A 22,622-nucleotide genomic window follows, 5' to 3' on the forward strand; every position below is an offset into this window, starting at 1 on the left:
CTCCTCCTGCAGTGTTTGGGGCAGCATGTACCTCCCTACTGACAGAGCAGAGAAGGAAATAATTATGGAGATGTAACGACAAAGAACTCACCTTGGAGGAGCTAAGTAGGGGAAACGAATGCCACATCATCGCTATACCACTGCTAGGTTGGGAGCAGACTCACAGAGCAGCTGCCTTGTGGTCTCGGCGTATTTTGCCTGAGCGGGACAGCCCTGCTCACAGCGAGGAGGGCTTTTGACTGTGAGAGGCCATAGCGGCCAGCAGATGAGTCTTAGGGCATGTGGATGAAGAAAAGCTAAAAGAAGAGGAGGCAACGGGGGGAGTTGCTCATGAGGGAAGTGAAATGTTACTGTAAGTAATGCTCATGATGGCTGGAGTACTGTCTTCGGTGAAGGCTACTGGAGGAGATATGCCACAGCAAGTGCTGCGTGGGACACAACCTCATGTTTCCATTCCCAGAAGCATGACCTCCTACCCACTGCATCTTCGCAGAAGTGAACTTTTCTCTTCATCACTCTTCTGCCGTACCTGTTCTCCCCGTGACCCACAACGCTATCATTATGGGCAATATCATACTGGCCACTTGCTGCTGCTACTTGCAACTTTTAGAAGATCAACAGTTTTCAAAATTAGTGCCAAAGACACTTAAAACAACCAGTGGTTTCAGGGATGATTTCCCTTGACTTTAACTTACTTGACCAATCACTCTTTTTGTTTCAGGTATCTCAAAGAGGAAGTTGATCACCCAGACCACTTCAATTAGCCTGTGACCCACTCTCTGCAGTCCTCTTTCCCAAAAACACTGGCATCTGGAAGCAGCTGATAATGCTGCTGACTTGCTCTAGCAGCTTGCAGACTACTCATAGCCACCCCCTTCCCAGGGAGCCATAATAAGATGACAAGCCATGACACAGCTAGGCATGAAACAAGCACATGCATTTGTGTTAGGTCAAGACCGACAGAGGTATGTATAGCAATCAGCTCATTCCAAGGAGGCTCCTTGGCCTTTTCTGCCAAAAGGCTGAGCACGGCTCTTGTCAAATTTTAAGGCATGAGAAACCTATTGCAATTGAAAAATGGCAGAGTTCACAACAGGGCTCACAGACCTGGCTCTGCCTAGAATGGAGGAGTCTGCTGTTACAATCTAAGATCCTGCCTTCCAGGTGGTTGAGACCACATTAAAGCAAAGCTGGAGTCAGGTAAGTGACTTTATATACCTCCTTGGGAAGGTTCATATTTTCAGCAGAAGTATTAGAAGTCAATGAAAGAGGCAATGCATTTTTATAACAAGGACTTGTACATGAATTTGTTTCAATTTACATAACAATAGTTATATTACAGACTAGCTCTGAAATACACAGTTTTCTTCCATGTGTCATTAATTTAGCAAAGACAGTCCACTGCTTACATTTTATAATCCCATCATCATGCAAATAGGCCTAAAAAATACCAGCTCAATGCTGTTTCCTTCAACAAATTTTCATATCAATGACAAGTAATTTAATAGATAGCCTTGGTGATGTGTAAACAGGAAAATAATCTACTTCTGTCACATTCCTAATATCCATAAACCATCGCAACTAAACTGCTTTAAATTGTGAGGATAAAAGGAATAAACCCAGATTTTATCACTAATATTAAAAAATGTAGTTCTGAGTAGATCTTAGAGGGAAAAACAGACACTTTCACTACTATTTTGCATGGTACCGCTACCTCTGTATAACCCCGGCATGCACAGTCCCATGGCTTGCAGGTCCATCTGCTAAATATGTGCAGCAGATTATTTAGTAAGTATATAATGAGGCAGGTGTGCATTTCAGATGATGCATTCCATGTCTGGCAAGTTAGGGCCAGGTACATTGACATGCACGGAATAAAATTATCTCTCATGTACAGAGATCCAAAAAGCAGTAGCAATGTATTTATTGGAACTATGAAAATCCCAATAAAACTCAAAATATACTTTTCTTGCATTCCTAGAAGCTTGTCTAATTAACATGGAACATCTTATTAGTTTTGAAAGCAAATTTGATGGCTAACAGAAACACGTATGTATCTTACTTCACTGAGATATTTCACTGTATAATGTCAGAAGTGTTTCTTTAAGCTGCTAATACTTAATATGCTTACTTAAATATTTTGCTTTTTGACAAATCTCATGAGCACAGATATGACATCCCTGAGGCTCCCAGAAGAAAAATATTTTTTTCTATTATTGTCCAAAATGTTTTAGTGTAATGCAAATAATGTAATACAATTGAAAGTGCAAGTCGGCAAAGGAGCAGTCACAACCTCAGCTTACTTGAAATAAGACTTCTTTAAAGTAAAAACATTAAAATACATTCCTGGAGTTCTGCTTCAAATTATGAAGTAGTAGCAACATGTTATAGATCTTTGGCAATGCAAAACTTTGCTTCCATGCCTTAATTTTAACTCTATAAATTACAGTTTATTACCAGGTAAGAATAGTGGGCCCAAGATATTCAGTATTTGGTTAATTAATTCCTATCTCTACCTTCATTTGAATTGTTTGATGAAGAATATGAAACCTAAAGTTGCAGTGCAACTACTGCAACTACTCTTTTCATGCTATTGGGCAGACTTATCAGAGGACTAACATAGAGGATCCTGGAAAAAAAACCCACCACCATTCATGTTCTAATTCACACAGGTTTTATTTGTATTTTTGGGCTCTTTTCCCTTAGTAAAGATATATCTACTTCAAGTGACAATGGCTTGGCACATAGGCTTGATGAAAGACAGACTTTCAGTAACAGTATCCAGTCACATGAGGTTAGACAGATCTACAAAACAATTAAATAAATGGAGCTAACCAGCACATTCTTACTCTTGCTTTCAACTGAAAATCATTTTGAATCCTAGACTGCAGAAAGAATTTAAAACCTCAGCATCTTTGTCAAAAAAAAAGTTGTTTGAGGACGTATCATCAGCTTGATTGTTTCTCTTGGTTCCTCCTTTATGTTTCTTAATATCAAGAAAAAAATCAAGCACTTTCTCTTGAGTTTCTGCTTGTACAGCTAAGCCGACAACAATAACATCAGGCTGTTTAAGTAATGAATGACATAAAATAGCATGTGAAAATGTTTTCTATTGTCTAGTGGACAGGAAATCAACAAATACATCTAAATTAGCTGATTTTGTTTCTGTGACATTTCTGAGCTGCTTATTAATTCAACTCCTGCACTCTCTCTTTCTTTTCCATATAAAAGCATGGTGATTATTATCACAGACTGTTCCATCAAGAAATAATTAGACTTGTATTAAGAAGATGGTCTCATTAGAGGCTGCCAGTGACCTTGTTCTATATTTCATAGTTCCAGCATCTTTTAATAGCATTGTAAGCACCATCTAAGAATTTGTATTAAGTTCTAAAAACTGCATTATGAATATAACTCATGCAAATGCTAGAACGTCATAGCTTTGAACCACTGAATTACCAAAAAGACGTATTCTCTGTTGATTTGTATTCTATAAAATTCTTACTTCCCAAAATGTACTGAGTAACTGAACCGTGATGATGACGTATAAGCAATACATTTGTTTCCACTTTTCTCCTGGGAAATTTTAGCAACTATACCTGGCAAAGCTGATACTGTAAGAAAGAGCAAGGGTACTGGTAGATTTTGAAGTGAATATGAATTTTAAATGATGTGCTGATTTTGTAAGCATCCTGTCTGTTACAGTGATTCAGCATCACTTGGAAAAGAAACAAAACACATGACACTGCACCATCAGGTATTGTTCTGGACGGAGATATTTGACACAATAGAATCTGACTGAATCATTGGCGAAATTTTCAACAGAAGACTACTCATCATTTTCACAGACCAGGACAATTCAAACAGGCATCTATTATCTTTTTCAATCCCATGACTTCTTTTGATGTCAGTTGATCACATCTGCTGAACACTATTAACTCTTGCCTTCAATGGTCAGATTGAGAACTCAGCTGATGGATTTGTAAGGAATTTTGCTGTTATACCCATCTGAGCCAAAGATGTATGAGAACTAGGTACAGATATACCAGAGGACTTGGGGACTCAGCACCACACAAAGCAACGTGCTTATCTCTTGCAATAAAGCATGAAACAAAATTGCAGCTGTGCAGGTAATCAGCTAGCACACAGCTATGACCCTGCTGTAAGAATAATCATCTGAAGCCTGACAAAGAATACAAAGACTAATACCTGATGATTCCTCATCTAAATGGCATAATAACAGGAATAAAGACATGGTTGAGACATGGAAAATCTGCTTGGTAGAAAAATGCACCCAGAACAAGGGAGATGAGGGAATGCACTGGAGGAAGCAGAATATCAAGGATATTATAAAGAAAGGAATGCTCTTAGATAAAAAATGACCAAATTCAACTACACCAAACTGCTGAATCATACATGATTGATCTGTTGCTATCTTTGGTTTGCCTTGGTTGAACATAAAATGTAAAATGAAGATTGATAAACTGTGGGTGTGAAGAATTTTAAAGTTCGAATCAATATCAGGACACTTCTCTTAGTTTCCATGAGTCATACAGAAAAAAAAATCCCTAGCTTCTCATACTTCAAACATTCTGAAAAAGAAGACAATTAAGAATGACTGCTTTCCATGGTGAAGCTATGAATAAATCTACTAGTCATACCTACCTATCAAGTAGTCAAACATGATCTATATCAAACCTTACTTTTATTGAATCATATCTGCTACAGGAACATTTTTCAATCATCTGTGGTCTCCTGCCATACAAATAGTATACCTCTACAGAGAGAAATTGCTGAAAGAAATTAGTGTTGGCACAGAAAGACCAGTAAGGTCCTCCAACTGCTAATTTCTAAATGATGTTTCCAAATACAGTATCAAATCCCAAGTATTAAAAAAGAATAAAAATAAATTGTTTTAGGAAATTATACAAAGTAGCTTCTAAAATCTTCACATCTTACTATACATCCATATGAAGGAAGGTTGAGGACTGGCAGTATCTTCTATCCAAAGATAATAACAAACCTAAAAAAAGAAAACTATAAATATTAAGCTGCTTCATTCAGTCACATCAGGCTGTGCAACACAGGGGGTAGCCCTTTGAAGTACCTAAGATCTGGAGCTAAAAGTGGTGCTTAAAACTCAACTGTCCTGAAAATAACTTTGGAGAACTGCAGGCTGCTCTGTGTTTCCTGTGCTTACCAACTATCAGTGAGGTGCCATAATCTTTGTATTCTGAGTATCCATTAAGATGTTCACAGCTTTCAAATTGATTATTTATTTTTATTAGGAAAAAAAAAAGAAACATTCTTAGCCCAGGTTCCTGACATAAACTGATCTATGTAAGGCAAAACTGCCGTTTTGTCATGGATAGTTCACATGTGCTCTTGCTGACCAGGAGCAGAGGGATTTGTAGCTCTGGGGACACCAGTCCAGATTATAGTTTTCCATTGTGTGCAGAGCTATGTGATCAGGAAGCAGCTCCCTGTTGTCCTTGAGGCAGAACAAAATCAGTGCTGGTTTAAAAGAGTGCTATGCTGTATAATGAAGCAATTCTGGAGCTAGTTCAACCATCTGTACAGTCCAGGTGGACAGTAATGGTGATCTCTCCATCAGCTCAGCCTCTGCAAGACACTCCTATTATTCAGAACAGCTAAATACCGTGTATATGTATAGGCAAATAGAAATGCTACAGGCTTTAACAGTCTGTTTGTTAAAGGATGAACTACAAACTAATTTATCTTCTTCATTATCTCACTTTGACTTACTCAAGCTTACTGTACTTCTTTCCCTAGGGTTCAAGGCTGCCCTACAAGTTTTGGGCTTCAAACTTGATAGGTCTAATACTATCATGTGTGTTAATTTCAAGTTACAGTAAGCATGAAATAATACCTGTTAGACTAAAACCATTCCATATTTAGTTTGCATCCTACAGTAGAATAGGGAATCGTGTACATAGGGACTTCACAGCAAAAAGTCATAGCTTGCCATTTTCTTCCCATGTGTGTTGTCCTCCTTCAGTGACTGAATCCCTTTCTTCCTACAGTTTAGGTAAACCCAATTCCAAGGACAGACTTTTAAAGCTGTAATGGGCTCCCAACATAACAGTGAAGAATAACTACTCTGTGGTAGATATTCCATAGTTTTTCTCACATATAATTTCTAAATGACTGCGGAGGACACAAAGCCCAACAGGTAAAAGTAAAGCAAGACTACTGGCTGAAAGAAGCAGCCGAAGCCCCAAACTAATACTCTCACAGAACTGTAGTCTAGAATAATGTTTGAGCCACATTCCTCAAGTTTTTCCTTATCCTTCATTTTCCTTTGGGTCTGACACTCATTTCTCCTTGGGGTGCAACAGGTTTGGAGGACCTTCTTTAAGATGTAATTCCAGTCATGATGTGCCTAACAGAAGTATGCCAGATGGGTAAATGCTGCAATTTTTAATTTTTATTTTTCTTTTTTTTTAAATCTTGCTGCAAATAAGAAAAACCTGGCTTTCAAAATGTTATAGATCAGTACTAGTAATTAACAAATGGTGAAAAATCATGTAAAACTACTCACTGTAGCAGATTAACCTAGTAAAGGAGTGTTTCTGTGAATGCTTGTGCTTTTACATTACTTACATTGTTCATATGAACAGGGACTTAAGAACAAATTTAATTTTTCTTAAGAGTTAAAATACCACCTTTCCAGCATGTATTTTTGGTAACCAGGTTAAATGCTACAAACAAATCCTAACCTTAACAGAATATTTTTGACCCAATTTCTATTTAAATAAAGCAAGACTGGTATGTACTGTAAGTGGAACATAAAAAACTGAACAAAATTGTCTAACATTCAGCTCTTATCTAGGCACAGCAAGGATGATTTTTTTTCTTTTCTCGTTTGGGTTTCAGTTTAAAAGATCACCTGTATTACCATGTTTCTGCTATATACTGGGATTTTTACATGATGATATTAGTGCCCTGGTTTTACCTTTTTCCATTTCTCCTCCCATCCCACCAGGGGGTGCGTGAAATAAGTGAGCAACTGTGTGGTATTTAGTTGCCAGCTGGGGTTAAACCACAGTGATTCTTAAAGTAAATGAAAACATATTTGTCCTTCAGACATTTACAACCAATGCCATACACATCTCTGTAGTGTATCTTCTCTTGAGTCTCAGATTCCTTCTTTACTCTGATCTTTATATCCCCTCCAGAAGCAACCACCTCACCTGCGTAAGTGCTTAATGGACCGTGTATTTCATCTTTACCCATTTCTTCTTTCATGCATCCTTGACCATCCATGCTTTTATATTCTTAGCTAGACTTAGGTACTTATTCTGCAAACACACACGTACTCCATGAAAGCAGCCCTTCATTTCAGGCTATGCTGGCACATAGTGTCTGCAGAATCATGTTTTATTCCAGCCTTCAACAGATTGTGCCCAACAATCTGTTGACGAATACTACTCAGAACATAGGTAAAAAAACATTTTCTGTCCTTGATGCTCAAACACTTACCCAAGCAAAATCAATGTTCTGATTCTATTGTCTTTGAAGCGGCAAAATTTACCTCTCCATCCATCAAAATGCACGTCTTAGCTGATTTTGGGTCTGACCCTGCAATGAACCGTGATCAGGTACAATTTCCCTGAAGCCCTGCAAACCCCTCTAAACACCAATGCTTTTGAAAGTATTGATAAAACTGGTTTTACTTTTATTTTGCAACGTGTGTTCTATGGTAATAGCTGAATAATCACATACCTACTTACATAATAGATCAAAGTTGAAGAGATTAATCATTAGACATGAAAATTAATTTTAAGATATATTTACTATGTCTGGGAAAAGATGCATATCGCATTAAAAGCTGCTGAATTTGATAATATCATAATTAATGTATTATCAATGCAGTAATGGGGGGTTGGAACTAGATGATCTTTAAGGTCCCTTCCCACCCAAATTATTCTGTGATTCCATGAAAGACATTCACGAGTGAACACATGAAAGCAGGTATGCATTACCAGTTCTCACTCTCCAGTCCGCTCCCACAATGGTCAATGATGAGATTGTCCAGGGCTGTCTCCGCTTACCTGCCTGCTGACCATCTCCTGGGGTACAGCCCCTTATTCCCCCTCAGCAATACCATGCTATCAATGAAACAGAGCTGAAAAGAACCAAGGAGTTCTGAGATGTTTTTCCTGCTGGTAGCATAAGGAAAGCTCGCAGCACTCCTTTCATGAAGGACAGAACAAATAAACATATATGGAACAAAGAAAGAGCTAAAAAAAAAAAAAAAAATCGGAAAATGTGACTTCAAAACAGCATTAAAATCACTTAAAAGTCTAGCAAAGGGAGGGCGTATTTTTTTATTCAAATGACAGACACTTGTATATTTAAAACAAACAAAACCCCACAATTTCTACAAAGCTTTTTGCGTAGAAAAGACAGGCTGTTGTTTTTACGAAGCCTTCTCCTAATGGCAGTCCTAGCTTGTCCACAGAATGGTCTACGAACCTACAAACTAATGCATTAGAGCTGAAGGATGAATGCAACACGCATTTGCAGGAGATGCTCTTCTGAGTAATTTATCACAAGCCAGGGGCAAGGAAAACTCTTCTGGAGCACACAGGAAAAGGTAGACTAGAAGCCACAAACTTCGAAGGGCTCTCCCTCTGCTGCTGTCTTGATTCCTGACAGTCTACAGAAATGAGAAAACTGAATACGTAACACTGCCTATTTTTCACAGGAGGGAGTGGAGGGAAACGGAAGGGAGGGAAAGAGGACAGTTCAATTTGTAAAGCTCATGTAGGGAAATAAATACTGCTCCTTAACTTTTGGCAAATCTTCTACTTGTTTGCTTTTAGCTTTCAAGCTCTTAAAAGCTTTTAAACTAAGAAATGCCCTGAGAAATCAACTCTGGAGATTAGTGTCCCACTCCTAGTTACAACACACCTCATTTTATTCTGCTACGAAGTCGATGTTAAACTTCCGAAAGAATGTCTATTCTCCCAAGGAATCCCACTACTCCCTCATCACTCAAGCGCTCCCACAATCCCCTTTAACCTTCCCACCGTAAACGACCTTTATTCCCCCGTTTAGCTGACAACCACCTAAATCCCCCTTTTATTGCCGCGGTGAGTAAATCATCATGTTCAGTACAGCTCTCCCACAGAGCTCCAGTTCCTCCGCTCGCAGTGCCACAGGGAGCTCCATCGCCTGCGAACGCCTCTGCCATTCAACAAGCCACATAAAACCACCACGTTTACACCATTACACCTCGACGGACGCACACCTCAGCGTCTCACATTCATTCAGCGACAGGCGGAGGGCCCCCTGCCCCACGGCTGCCCCACGGCTGCCCCACGGCTGCCCCACGGCTGCCCCACGGCTGCCCCACGGCTGCCCCACGGCTGCCCCACGGCTGCCCCACGGCTGCCCCACGGCTGCCCCACGGCTGCCCCACGGCTGCCAACCACCCACGCCTGCGCAGTCCGCCCCGAGTCTGGCAGCGCATGGGCAGGCCGGCTCCCTGAGCAGGCGCTCTGTTCCCCCTGCGCCGTGACGTCACCCCGCATCTGCCCTCGAACGAGACTGTGCCCGGAAGTGTCCGACCGGGCAATGTAGCTGATACAGAAAGGTTCCGGGAGAGGTTTAGTTCCGGGGACTGCTCCGCATGAACGGCGGCCGCCGCTACCGCTTAGGCTGCAACGATGATCCCGATCCCGGTGGTGGTGTGCGTGCTGGGGGGCTGGTGCGCCATCTACCTGGTGGATACGCTGCTCAAGGTGAGGCCTGCGGACCCACGGCCGGACGGGAGCCTTTGGTCCCGGGCACGCCGGGCAAGAGCACCGCTTCACCCCTCTCCGGGGCCGGAAAGAGGCACCGGTAGCCCCATCTCTCTCCCCTCTGCTTTGGCGCGGGCGAGGCCTAGAGTCACCACCGGGGAGAGGCGTCCTCGCCTCGCCCACCCTCCGAAACACAAGGGTTGGCCATGGCCCTCACTTCTCACCCTCACACCCAGGCGGAGTTGCCGCTCCCCAGCTCAACCCTGCAGGCCCGAGCTGGCGGTGCACGGCCTCCTTGCAGTTCAAATCTAAGGGGAGGGAAGGTGGGTGGGGGCCTCCCCTGGTCGTCCCGCTCAGCTCTGGCCCGGTGCCGGGCTAGTCCCCGGGCAGCTCCGGGGAGGCTGCGGTCGGCAAGAGGGTTGTGCTCACACCTTCACGCCTTGCTGTCCTTCCTCCGGCTCCTGGGGCCATCCCTTGCCCTAAGAACGGGGCCCTTCGGCCCTGCGAGTAGCCTTGGTAGCGGCGCCCCGGAGAGGTAGTGTTTTGCTTCCGCCCATCGCTGGGGTCGAAAACGCCTCCCAGCCGCCTGCGGGGCCTTCAGGCCAGTGTTAACCACAGCTGAGAAACCCTAGGGAGGACAGCGTTTGGTCTCCTGCTTAAACAGTTCTGTGGCACTTTAACGTGCTTTCTGGAATTTAACGTATTATTGTATATGCACCCCTTAATTTACGAGAGTGTGTGTTTTATAATTATTAATTATTACTTTTCTAAAATTCCTGTGCGTAACTAAGGCACTTTTTTTTTTCTTTTTAATTTCCTTAGTTCTACTGAAAACAAAAAAACCTCTCCAAAACAAACAACTTGGGACAGAGATCAATACAATTATTTTTTTTTTTTTTTTTTTTTAAGAAATAAACTTTAATCTTCAGAGAATTGTGTGTGACTCATCTTTTTCCTCCTGATGGGGAGGGTAAGGTTTGAAAAGAAAACACACCAACAGGACATCATTCGTTATATCTAGGGATGCATAGGTGCATTGCACACATTTTATTGAGTGGGGGTTTTTATTGGTTGGTTTGGTTTTTTTTAGCCTGAAAGATAAGATTTCTAATCTTATCTTGAAATTGCAAAGTATGTATGCAAAATAGCGTGCATGCTGGTTAAATGTGAGGAGACGAAATTAAAGGTTTGATTTATAATTCTTTTCTATAACATTACAGTCCAGAAGGTGCATGTGTTTCTGCCAAGTGCAGGTAGGGCCTTGCGTTTTCAAAGCAAAAACCATTTTATTTTGTCACTCCTCTAAATTATAGGAAGAAGCAAGAAATTTTAGGTGATGGGAGAACTTGGAAAAATACACGGCTCCCCCTGCTGCTAATTGTTTTAGTGAGCAAATGTAGCTCAGTAGATAATGTGAGCAATTAATTGCCAAATATTAGTCTGTAGATGACAATAAAAAAAATACAGTAATTTATCTGAATATTTTTCAAATTTTGCTACATCAAGCCTATACTAGCTATTTGGAAACAAATGTGACGTTTCAAAACACAGTAGAAGATTGACCGGATACCAGAGAAACATGCTCCTGACTGTAGTGAGACACAAGAAAACCACCACAAAGGTCAGACACCAGGCTGGTTTTCTTTTGATGTTAACTCTTTGTCTGATGAAGTGGGAAGCAAGAGCTGAACTCCAGTAGCAGACCTGTTGTGCCACAATGCTGAAACCCATTTGTATCTCTGAGATTCTGAAGATATCTTTCAGCATTAGACATTAAAGTAAGAACAGCCACTGGTTTTCTTGTTACAACCTCTGATAGAGCTTAGCAGCAGCAGGGGAGAAAACTTAGTGTCTGATTTTTGTTGGTAAAGCAGAGGTAATGACTGGAATGCTATAGCAAGTAAGATTGTCCAGGAGTTAAAATTTTTGATCTTATAAGTAAACTTGACAAAGGTTAATCATCAGGAATTATGTGGGAGCTGCTGAGTCTTAGGCTACTTACAGGTAGATCTCATGTGTGTGCATCTTGATAGGTTTCACTGTGAGCACCACAGTCAAAGTAGAATTTGAATTAAATAACCAGATTTACGTAATTAGGGAGCTTGGAGTTACTTGTTTTATTGCTGGTACTGTAAATCTTCCACCACATTCATATCCCGAGGCTGCTAGCAACCATAGCAAAAGGCAGTCCCTGTTTAAACCTTAAATCACTTACAATTTAATTACACCAAAAGGATGTCCAGAGTGTGAGTGAAGAATAATACAGAAGTACTTTTCCATGTGTGATCCCACTGATTTTTTTGGCGAGGGAAGGATGCATGCTGTAACTTTACAGTTGATGTTTATTCTGTAAACTTGTTCAATGTACAATGTCTCTTGCTTAGTTTGTACCCTTACTGATTTTGTTCAGACTTCAGACATTTTGTTAGGAAGTCAGACTTTCAGAAAGTGTAAAACATAGAAGGCATAGCTGTGTCCAGAAATGCATTTTTGCACAAACTCACATAATATTGCTAGAGTTACATTACAAGATACTTTTGTGTTAGCAAACTAAAATTCTGCCAAAACAAGCTGGGACTTGTAATTTTAAGTCAGTCTCGTTGCTCTTCATTGAAACACTGCCATGAAAGTTTCCATTGAAGCTTAGATTCTATAAAAGGGAGTCAGTCAGGCAGACTCCTAAATTCTTGCTCTCCAGCATCCTAAATCATCCTGTTTCATTCTGCCTGAAGGATCAGGAATGAGCAAAGGGTAGAAGGTTGTCCCTCTTTCTGCTGTGAGAAATAAAGGATGCATTAGACGCATTCAGTCAAGGTTAGCCTTCAGCTTTTAAGGTCAGGAAGCTGCAATGGTTCAGAGCTCTTGAACAGAGTTTGTCAGCAAAGAAGAATGTTAAGGACTCCTGTTTGCTGGCAGATATTTATGGAGCTCCTGGAGTATTTAGCAGATGTTTGTTATTTTGAAGGCTGGCATAAATAAAAAGAGTATTAGTTTTATAGTAAAATAAATGTAAGACAGACACTTAAAATTCAACTTAAAGAAGCAGAACCAAGGCCTGTGTGAAGGAAGTTTGAAATGAAACATGAAATACTAACATACCTCATACCATGGTGTGAGAGTGTATGTGGTAATGTGGTGATCCTAATGGCCTCGGGACAGAAGGAGCAAAAGCTTGCATAGAGATTTTAAATATACTTTGCAAATGTGTGCAGTCATATGTTGATCACGAATACCATTTATACAACTTGTGAGGAAAACGGAAAATGAATTTTGGTACCTTTTTTTTTTTTTCCCCCGTTTGGCAAATGTATGGTCAATTTAATATTTCTTATGGAAAACTTCAAATTTGTTTATGCTAACACAGTGTGGATGTGATGTGGTTGGAATGAATTTGAAAGGATGAATTTGTGGCTCTTCTAGGGGAAAAAGTGGTTTTTGCATGCGGTAAGGAGCACATTTTGAAAGTGCCACATCAATATTTCAGATTAGCTTTATTATAATAATATGTGATTGTTTGGGGTTCTTCTTGGACTCTGTGTGAATGAATAGGGTGTGTTTACTTAATTCCCAAAGACAGGTTTTCATACCTAATGTCCTACATACGTACCCAATGTCATACATATTTTTGTTCATAGTTACCTGGTAGATGATATGAGGAGGTCTTTTTCTTTGTTTCTTTGGCTTATATATTATTAATTGTACATATCTAATCATCTTTGTGATCTCTTCTGTTAAAGTTAGCAAATGCTGGATTAGCAACTGCTGATCTGATTGTGAACACTAAACTTACTAGTGTCATGGGGAGTGTTGACTAGAGAATACATGACAATGAAAATTTCTGTCAGTGCCCTCAGCTGACTGAACAAAAATGTGGCTGAAATCAGTAGGGTGAAGAAGGAAATGATAACAAAAATACATAGCCAGAGGGATTAAATGGTATAATAGGTGATACATGAACAATGACCTGAGTAAATGGGTGTTGTGTCCTAGGAAAATTGTTACTTGAAATAATTTTTTAGTGTTTACATTTTAATTAATTCAACAAAATGAGAAAAGCTATGAATATAGTTGTGGAGGATGAGATCCTGACTCCTCACCACCACCGTGTCAGGACAGGAGGAATGCAAGGAACTTGGCAGGTTCTAAATTTGTTTTAAGAACCACAGATGACAGCCAGAAACTTGTGAAGTAACTCTTGGGGGAGGAGAGGGGAGCCTGATGTGAACTACACATTCCTGATGTCTTCAGTAGGTGCTGCTGCTCACAGGGAAGTTTGGGAACAGTGTTCCAGTTCGGACAGCTCCAAAGACTTGTCTGGATTATGTCAGAGACACTCCTGCCTTGGGAACCGCCCAAAGTCAGAAGGCTCATAGCCTCTTGAGCTTTGAGCTTTTCCTGAGCTATGAGTTTCTCTTCCACCTCCAAGGAAAGCATTCCTCCAGCTGGGTTTCTGATACTAACTTCCATGAAGCAGGCTGAGGAAAGCCTATTGAGAATGCAAGCGCCACATAATGCAAAGTAACAATTGTGAAAGTATGTCTGTTGGTCTATAATATGAGATAATACTGCAGATAAGTATTAATCATATAGTTTATAGGTCATATTTCTCATAAAGAGAAATCTTTGGAACAGGTAGGAAGGCATTCTAGCAGTATCTTGAAATGCTGGGAAGTTACCACGGTGAAATCTCTGTTGTAGTACAGGTTGATAATTTTAAATTCTTTCTGGCTTTTTGTTAGCATGATGAAATGTTCCAGGCTCTTTAGGCATAGTGTTTGTGTTTGAAAAATAGACCTCCTATTTACCGTTACTAAAGGGTATCCACAATACTGATCCATATCTCACCAATATTGGAACCAGTTTTTTTTAGCTGAAGCCGTAAACAGTTTAGTCTTTAGCTTTGTAACCAGACAGTTAAAGTAATTTACCACTAGGAAAGATGATCGAAGACCTTGTTTGTCAAATAATGCTAGATAACTGATCTCTCTCTCAATCCTCCAGCTGTTGTGATTTACATTTTTTTCATATTTCATGTTACACCTACCTATATGTCAAAATATAAATAATGTGCAGGACATTTACCTGAAGTTATAAATCTGTTTTTATATAAATAAATGTGACTGCTTAGTCACGTAAAAAAAAAATCATCTTTCTAGAAGCTTTTGGTCAAACTAATTTTCCGTTGTTTTGCAGTCATCCAACACTCTGAAGGCATCTTATGAGGACTGGCTGCTGACATACGGCTTGAGCATCTCTCCTTTTCGCATGCGATGGCAAACAGCTCTCTTCAACCGCCAGTTTTACAGCTGGGGAAGATGGAAACCCAGATTTCTGTATTTATGGTATAAATTCAGGATTTTTTTTTTTTTTTTTTGGTCAAATACAGCGTTAGCAACTTTACCATGCCTGTACTTCTGAGCCTTAAATGTTGAATGGATAGACATTGATATTTCACTATGCTAATGGTAAAACCAAAGTAGCATCGTTGCCATAATTGTACTGTGCCAATATAAGTCTTTCTCCTCTGCTAAAAAATACGTAGCTGTAATGTAGGTTGCAATTTGAGATTTTATAAAACTAGAAACCTGTAAACTATTTTTACCTATGGTTTGAACTATACATAGTTCTTAAGAGTACAGCTATTACATGTAATACTGCATAGAGAAGTAGGTCTGAGAACGGCTTCTCATATCCTAGATCTGTCCATCACTGAACACTGAACTCTTCCCTCATCAGTACAGTTGCATACTAAGTATTCAGAGATAGTTATGTCCCTGTTGTCAGTCATTGTCCAGACATTCAGCAATATATCTGCTCAGAAGCACGTTGCTCACCTTCTGTCTTTTATCTACCAGCACCTAACCCTGCTAAGATTGCACAAACTGCTGGGTATGGGTAAATAAGCAGGCTGGTCAGTATGTGTTCTCCTGGACTGTTTTAAAAACTACTGCTCAGTTGCCTTCCAGCATTAGTTTATATGTGCTCTGAAAATACAAAATGAGTGAAGTTTGAATTTCTTTCCATTTTCTGTATTGCTACCCTCAGTGACATAGTACAAAAAGAGAGGTCTACTTCATACTGGTTTCTCTCATAATGATTTTACTATTTCAGTCTGAAATAGTTCTATATCAATCACAATTTTTTAATGTGTGTAATTTATTACAGTATAATGTTTGCACCACTCTCGTTGATTAACATTACAACTACATGTTGCTTGAAATAGATCTACTAATTCCCAGTGGGCTTCATTAAGGATTATAAGAAAACAGTTATTGTGAGAGGAAGAAGGACTGGTAGGTAATTGAAGTGTTTTAGCTAGAAAATAATTGCTATCAGATCTTTCAATTATTGGACAGCATAAAATAATAATAATAATACTGCTAAATAAAAATTAACTGCTAGGTGGGCTGCTGTAAATTGAAATGGTTTTCAAGCTGATTGTAATGAAAAATAAATTGGTGAGAAGAAAAATGTGTTTTAAGTAGTTGATTTTAATCTGGTCTTGGAATTGTACCTTTCAGTTGTTGTTCTTTAAAAAACATTAAGTCTCATTTATTGTTCTTCATCATTTTTATCGTTTGTGAAGAAGATGCAAAATTTATTGGAAAAGCTTACATAAATAAATATGTATGCTACCCCATCATTTCATCAAGGTCTCTAAATATGTGATGGTGGTGCAAATTGGTAAACAACACATTTTTGCTTATGTTTTTGTATTAGTAGCTAATGGCAAGTTACATGTATTGGGTAACTTAAAAATTTAGAATGCGTAAAGCCAACATAAAAATATTTGACAATCAGGATATGGTTTGGATGCAAAACATTTGTTAAACAAGAAAAATAGTATATGTTGTTAGTGTTACTAGCAAATATTTTTGTACTGGATTGTTGATAACATGAATGGTAGTAGCATCAGAAAAGTATTGCCCTGTAAGTTTGGTGTGCTGAGTTGTGCTAAAGCAGTTACATATCCAGAGAATATACCCTATCTTCTTAGGGCTGTACATTGCTAAACTATTTGCTTGTCTCTGTAGGTTCAGCATAGGAATGGTGTTTGGCATAGTTGCCATGTTTGGCTCTGTTGTTCTTCTTGGAAAGACACTGATGCAAACACTGACACAGATGCTCACGGAGGCACCGAAAGCCCAGAATGATCGTATGCTGCAAGTTGTGGTAAGTGTTCTTGCCTCAGGTCTTTATTTGAGTGTTGTGAACTGATCTTAACCAGCTTCTTAAGGGGTGTGTGATGCTTAAATCCTCCCATACAAGAATAACCTAACTCCTGATAGTCATTTACGCAAAAGTTTGTTGGTTTGTTACCAGCCTTGGGAATGGGGAGTGGAGGTCGGAAAAGACGGGAAGAGGAATGAAGGCAAACATGTTTAAGAGTTTATATTAAAAATTCTCAAGAGTGAGAATGGGCTAGTAATTTTGAAAACCCCTTAAATTATCATAGTACTAAGAATACAAAACAGAGCTAAGAATTTACCTCCTCTGGGTTGTGCAATGTAGAGGCACTGGTGGCCGTAAAGTTTGCAAAGCACAGCCCTATTCCACAAGAAGAGAGGTTTTCAATTTCCTCTGTTACAATACAAAACATCAGTGGAAAAGGAAAGAAGTATAAAGAGCTTTATGTGAGAATGGAAGCAAATATTTATTAGTGAGGAGATGGCATATTTTTTGATTCTTCAAGGAGTTATGCCCTAATTTGCAGTGTAAAATTGAAGTGCTGGCAGTATCTAGGCAAAGGCCTAATAATAGTGTATTTAATTTTTTAATGGATTTCTGATTCTTGACAATATATTGTATCATTTCAGAAAGGAAAGTATTTCACAGAATGGAAGAGATTGCAAATACTGCCTTTTTTATCTGTGCACAAGGCAGTGAAGGAAGAACTAACATTGTCCTACAGCAGTTTTAACCTTTTAGAAGTAATCCTAGTCACCCTCATTTCCCCAGGAGTGCTATCTGGCCAGAATGTATGGTCATTATCAAAAACACAGTCCTGTGAGATTTCTGTGCCTTCTGTGTTCTGTTGCATGGCTTAAAGCAGACATACCCAGCCATTTTATTCTAAGTACTCAGTTTTTCTAGTGAACAAAAGTTGGGTATTGTGTGCTGCCATGATAGACTTTCCCATAAGTGCTAAACTTAATGTGGGCAGCTAGACTTAAAAAGTTACACGAGTGCAGGAAGCCTGATCATTATGCCATAAACTCAGTACCTCTGGAGTGGTTTGGGTCTGTTTCACATATGGAGGGTGAATATAGCAAATGCAGTTATGTGTTGCCAAAAGCAGGTAACAAGATCTGGGAGAGAATTGCTGGTGCTGGTAGTGCCACTGCAGTTACCTAGCCCGCAGCCTGCTTCTGCATTATCTCCAGAAGCAGACAGGAGTGGGCAGTCTGTGTGTCCAGTAGAACACAAGTTGAACATGAGACAGAAAATTTTTAATTTACATGCCAACAGGGTCTATCCTAAGCAGTAAGTCTATTACACTCTGGAGTAAGACAAACCTCCCTTACATCTTCATTTTCTGAGATCATAGATCTATCCACTTTTCTGACACTAAAGTGGTCAGTTGCAATATATTGCTCTTAGAAGAAAATAACCTAGAGGCCACCAAAGTAAAGATGAGCCTTTGGAATTAACCTGGGGTGAACTGGAACTATGAAAGCAAAAATACAGGGTAATGCTCACAGTTTCAATATGGAATTGATTCCTCAGTTACTGCTTACTAGCAATATCATTGCATTCAAACCAAGGACAGACAGGCACTGAAAAAGATGTAATGTATAGGGATAATTTAATGTCATATACAGGGATAAGGTAACTTCTAATTTGAATTGTGGTTCTCTTTCTTTCCTGCCTCATTCTTTGATTTCTGAATGGTCACAGTTGTATAATTCTGCCTTTAAAGTGTTTTAGTATTCTTTTTGAAGGGAATATGCCACCATAAATTGACACGATAAAGGGATCCATGTGTGATTGCAAAGAGGTGAAGAACAAATCAGGAGGGTCTTCTCCTCATTAAATATTAGTTAGGTGTATTTGACTTCCTGGAGGAGAGCGAGTTACTTAAAAACAACCAAACAGACCCTCCCCCTCATTAAAAACAAACAAACAAACAAAAAAGAACCAAACCAAACAAAAAAAAAACCCAAACAAGCCCAAATACCCCAAACCAACCCACACCCCCCCCCTGAAAAAAAACACCACAAAACCTGAAACAAGTGTTATTTTTTTTTTAACTCAGCTTTTGCCTGTGACATAAATATGTTTAGCCTTTAGCTATGGAGAGAGAGGGATACAATTATGCTTATGTTTTATTGATTAAGATTTTTGTACCCTTCCTCGTTTGTTCAGTCCTGTATTTTAGTTAAAATACCCATCTGTAGGTAACAGGGCTCTTTTTCTTCAGCTGCCCCCCTCCTGTGTTTGTTGGCTATTGACAGAAGTGGAAAAAACACAGATCAGTTACTAGCAAAGGATCTTCTTTTACTAAAAGTAATTTTCAGAAGACTGTAAACTCTAAGATGACAGTGTTGAGTTATACCACTGTTGATTTCAGAAACCTTCATGAGAGTTAGCATGTCTGAAAGCAAGTTAGCAAGTCTGAAGGCAGCTGGTGCTGTGTTCTGACAGGCTACAGTCTTGGTAGTATTAAAATGGCAACTCTTGCTGTCTGTCCTCCTGTGTACTCAGAACAGCAACGCAAGTTAACTGAAGCATTAGTGCCACCAGCTGATGCTGTAATTTAAGTGGATGCTTAATGAACAAAGAGCAGCTGTCTTCATACAGTGAGGTATGATAGTTGCGCCAGTTAAGTATCTTGGTCATGATCGCACTCTGGACAGAATTTGTGAAATGATTCTGTTTAACTGTATTGAAAGCAGTCTGTTAAAGAATTTCTTTTAGCTAGATTGTCTCACCAACCTATTGTAGAGTCCTGCTGTATGGGTAGGTGAACGCATATAATTGTGGAATGTGCAGGACTGAATGAAGGTAGAATCAAACAGGATCTGGAGCCTTTTCTGTCCACAAGGGTAGTTTTTAGAGACTCCTATTGACAGGGTAGATTTTTTGCACATAGCATCTCTTTTCTGCCACTGGACTGCGATTCAGGTTGTGTTCATAACAGCTCTTAGTAGTTCTGGTAGAGTGTGCTCTGCCACAAGCAGGGACTGCTGTGAAGCAGACATAACTGTTCCAGAGCAAGAAGTAGAAGTGGCCTTACCATGCCACTGCAGCATGGCAGCTGAGTGGGAATGGGAACTGTGCAAGAGGAATGTCTGTAAGAAGGAAAGAGGGTATGGCTCCTCATTCTTTGACTCGTGGCTGCTTTGAAACCTGTCTGGAAGCAGTTGATGTCTCATGAGTAGTGAGTGCACTGAAGGACTTAAAAAAAAAAAAAAGGTAAATTGCCAAATTTTAGCCAAATTTGTAGACTGCCAAAACTTGAACAGTAGACAAGTTTGCCCTTTTTTAACATTATAAATTTGAGATAGTTGTGTGATTTGGATAGGGAGAGAGAAGAGAAACCAGCAGCTCCAGTTGTAGGCTCATTTTTTGAACTTTTAGGGCTCATAGTGTTTTAAGTGACATACAATTTTTATTACTTTTTGAAGGGTGGATCTGCTCTATAGCTACGTGACTGCCCACAGAAAATTGTAAACTAAAGCTCACAGTTGCCAAGCCTGTTTCATTTGAGTAGAAGTCTGTGTACATTTCTATAAACTTTGTGAGCTTAATATAGAATAGAACACATTCGGTCAGGACTGTTGGGAATAAGTAATGCAGAGAGAAGGCTTTTGTGCCTGGAGAACTTTTCAACCTTCAACAAAAGAATATGTATTTAATGTATTTTAAAATATGTTGAATAAATTGTGAGAAGTGGTGCAAACTGACAGTGCTGTGTGAAAACAGCTCCTGTTGCGTTGCGGGTCTGAAGAAGCTCAGAGAAGCAGGTTTAGGGGCAGAATGATTTGTCTTTGTACTTCTTAGTTTCCTCCTGTGTTTTGTTTTGTTGTCATGCCCACATCAACAGGTGCCTGGTGTAAATTTGCCTGTCAGCCAGCTGACCTATTTCTTCTCTGCAACCCTCATCAGTGGTGTGATACATGAAGTCGGCCATGGGGTGGCAGCTATTCGGTAATACAAATTACTTTTCTCTTGCTATGTGCTAACAAAGCTTAGTATTCCAGAGCATTTACTTGCAGGTGAATGTTGTTAGCACTGCTTCAGTTTATCTAAAGAGTCTGTTTATTCTGTATTTCATATCTTTCTTAGATTTTAAGTTTGGGTGTTTAGTAAGGATAGAGTTTTGATACAGTGTCTATTCTACAGATATGAAAGGACTTCTACATTGCAGTTATACCACACTGCATCAGGTTTAAAAGATTACTTCTTTTAAGTGTTGCTTTTCACACAGCAATTACATTTCTGCAGCTGTAGCCCTTGAAGTGGACCCATGTGTTATTACACAATGGTACTTTAAAATAGGTTTTAAATTTATTTGTTTAAACATAGCTTTTGGAGTAGCATATGAAGAGGCTGAAGCAGTGATTCAGTTGAATGTCATTTGCCCGTTAATCTCAGTGATGTGTTAATTTTGATCAAAGATGATATTTTTAGTGTCACTTCACTATGATGATTACTTCACAAAAAAGTTATTTGACATGGTTAGTCATTGCTGTCAGATGACACTTTAGAAGGTTAAGTGGTGGTTGCCGAGACTGGTATTCAGATATTCTCTGCATTTCTCGTGGACATAATTAAGAGCACAAAGCCCTAAGTTGTTTCTGTAATCTTCTTACAGAAGTCATGACTGCATTTTAACACATTACTATGTTTTTATAACCCCAAAAGTTTTCAGTTAAGGGAGTGGTTTTGGACCCTCTGTGTTTTTTCATGCTCTATTTGTCTTTCAGCTTTTTTTCCCCTGATACAAGGGTTTTTCTGTAGAGGATGAAGCTTTTGCTCTTGCTCATCCCATCACAGGAAGAAGCAACAACATTTCCTTTCTTTCAGAGTACCTTCACATGCTGCTGGCTAACTGCAGATAAGCCAGGAGTAACTATAAAGCTCTTTTTAAGTAGAATGAATAATTTTTATACCTTAGTGGTGTGATATCTTCATTCAAGACCCTGAGCAAAGGCTATTGATGTTCACATTTGGGTTAAGTTTTTGTCAAAACAATTATTCCCAGTTATTTCCAGGAGAAAAAATTTGTTTGCTCAATGCACATTGCCGCTGCTGTTTTGTGCTTGACTGTTTTTTTTTATTTCAATCCTACCACACACTGGCTCTGTGTTGCTGTTACAGTCAGTCCTCAGGGTTTAGGCTTTACTAAATAGCTATGCTGTGGGCATATACCATTATTTTGGCAAATCACTTTGGCTCCCTGAAATTGAATACAGTTTTGCCAACTTAGTTCACAGTAGTATTGGCTGTGAACTAAAGAGCTTAGAATATTTGAGCCTTAGCTTTGTCAAGGCTTGTGCCAAAAAAGCCTTTTTCTTCTTCCCTCTGTACTTCCTATCCAAGTCATGAAATTATGTATAGGCATTAGACTGCATTAATTGGTAGCATGGGTAGCTCTGATGAGTTAACTCCAGGGAATTAATGTATTACTTCATTCTGATGAATTTGTATAATTCTTTGTCTTCCTTTATTGTATATGCATAATAAATAAATGTAAATAAATAAAATGCTATGCCCAGTGTAGTGTCCCTGTAAAGATACAAGATTAGCTGATCTGTGCTTGTTTTGTCTTGGAACGTGATTGTCTTGGAATAATAATTGGAATGTAATTGTCTTGGAATATGGTTGTCATGCCTCTATTGGTGCCTT

At 39.4% G+C, this 22,622-nt stretch overlaps 1 protein-coding gene across 4 annotated transcripts in view; it reads left to right on the forward strand.

Moving 5' to 3' along the window:
• Nucleotides 1–9,572: 9,572 nt before the first annotated feature.
• Nucleotides 9,573–22,622, forward strand: part of MBTPS2 (membrane bound transcription factor peptidase, site 2) — a 40,875-nt gene continuing 27,825 nt past the window's right edge. For all 4 annotated transcript variants that reach the window (XM_062603698.1, XM_062603699.1, XM_062603700.1 and 1 more), the window contains exons 1-4: nucleotides 9,573–9,770; nucleotides 14,964–15,112; nucleotides 16,805–16,943; nucleotides 20,818–20,921. In XM_062603698.1, coding sequence (XP_062459682.1) covers nucleotides 9,696–9,770; nucleotides 14,964–15,112; nucleotides 16,805–16,943; nucleotides 20,818–20,921 — 467 coding nt within the window. In that variant the 5' untranslated portion in view covers nucleotides 9,573–9,695. The remainder of the gene's footprint in view (nucleotides 9,771–14,963; nucleotides 15,113–16,804; nucleotides 16,944–20,817; nucleotides 20,922–22,622) is intronic.

Source organism: Pezoporus occidentalis, unplaced genomic scaffold, assembly GCF_034315485.1.
Source record: "Pezoporus occidentalis ecotype Australia unplaced genomic scaffold, CSIRO_AGI_Poc_V1 ctg81, whole genome shotgun sequence".
Taxonomy (NCBI): domain Eukaryota; kingdom Metazoa; phylum Chordata; class Aves; order Psittaciformes; family Psittacidae; genus Pezoporus; species Pezoporus occidentalis.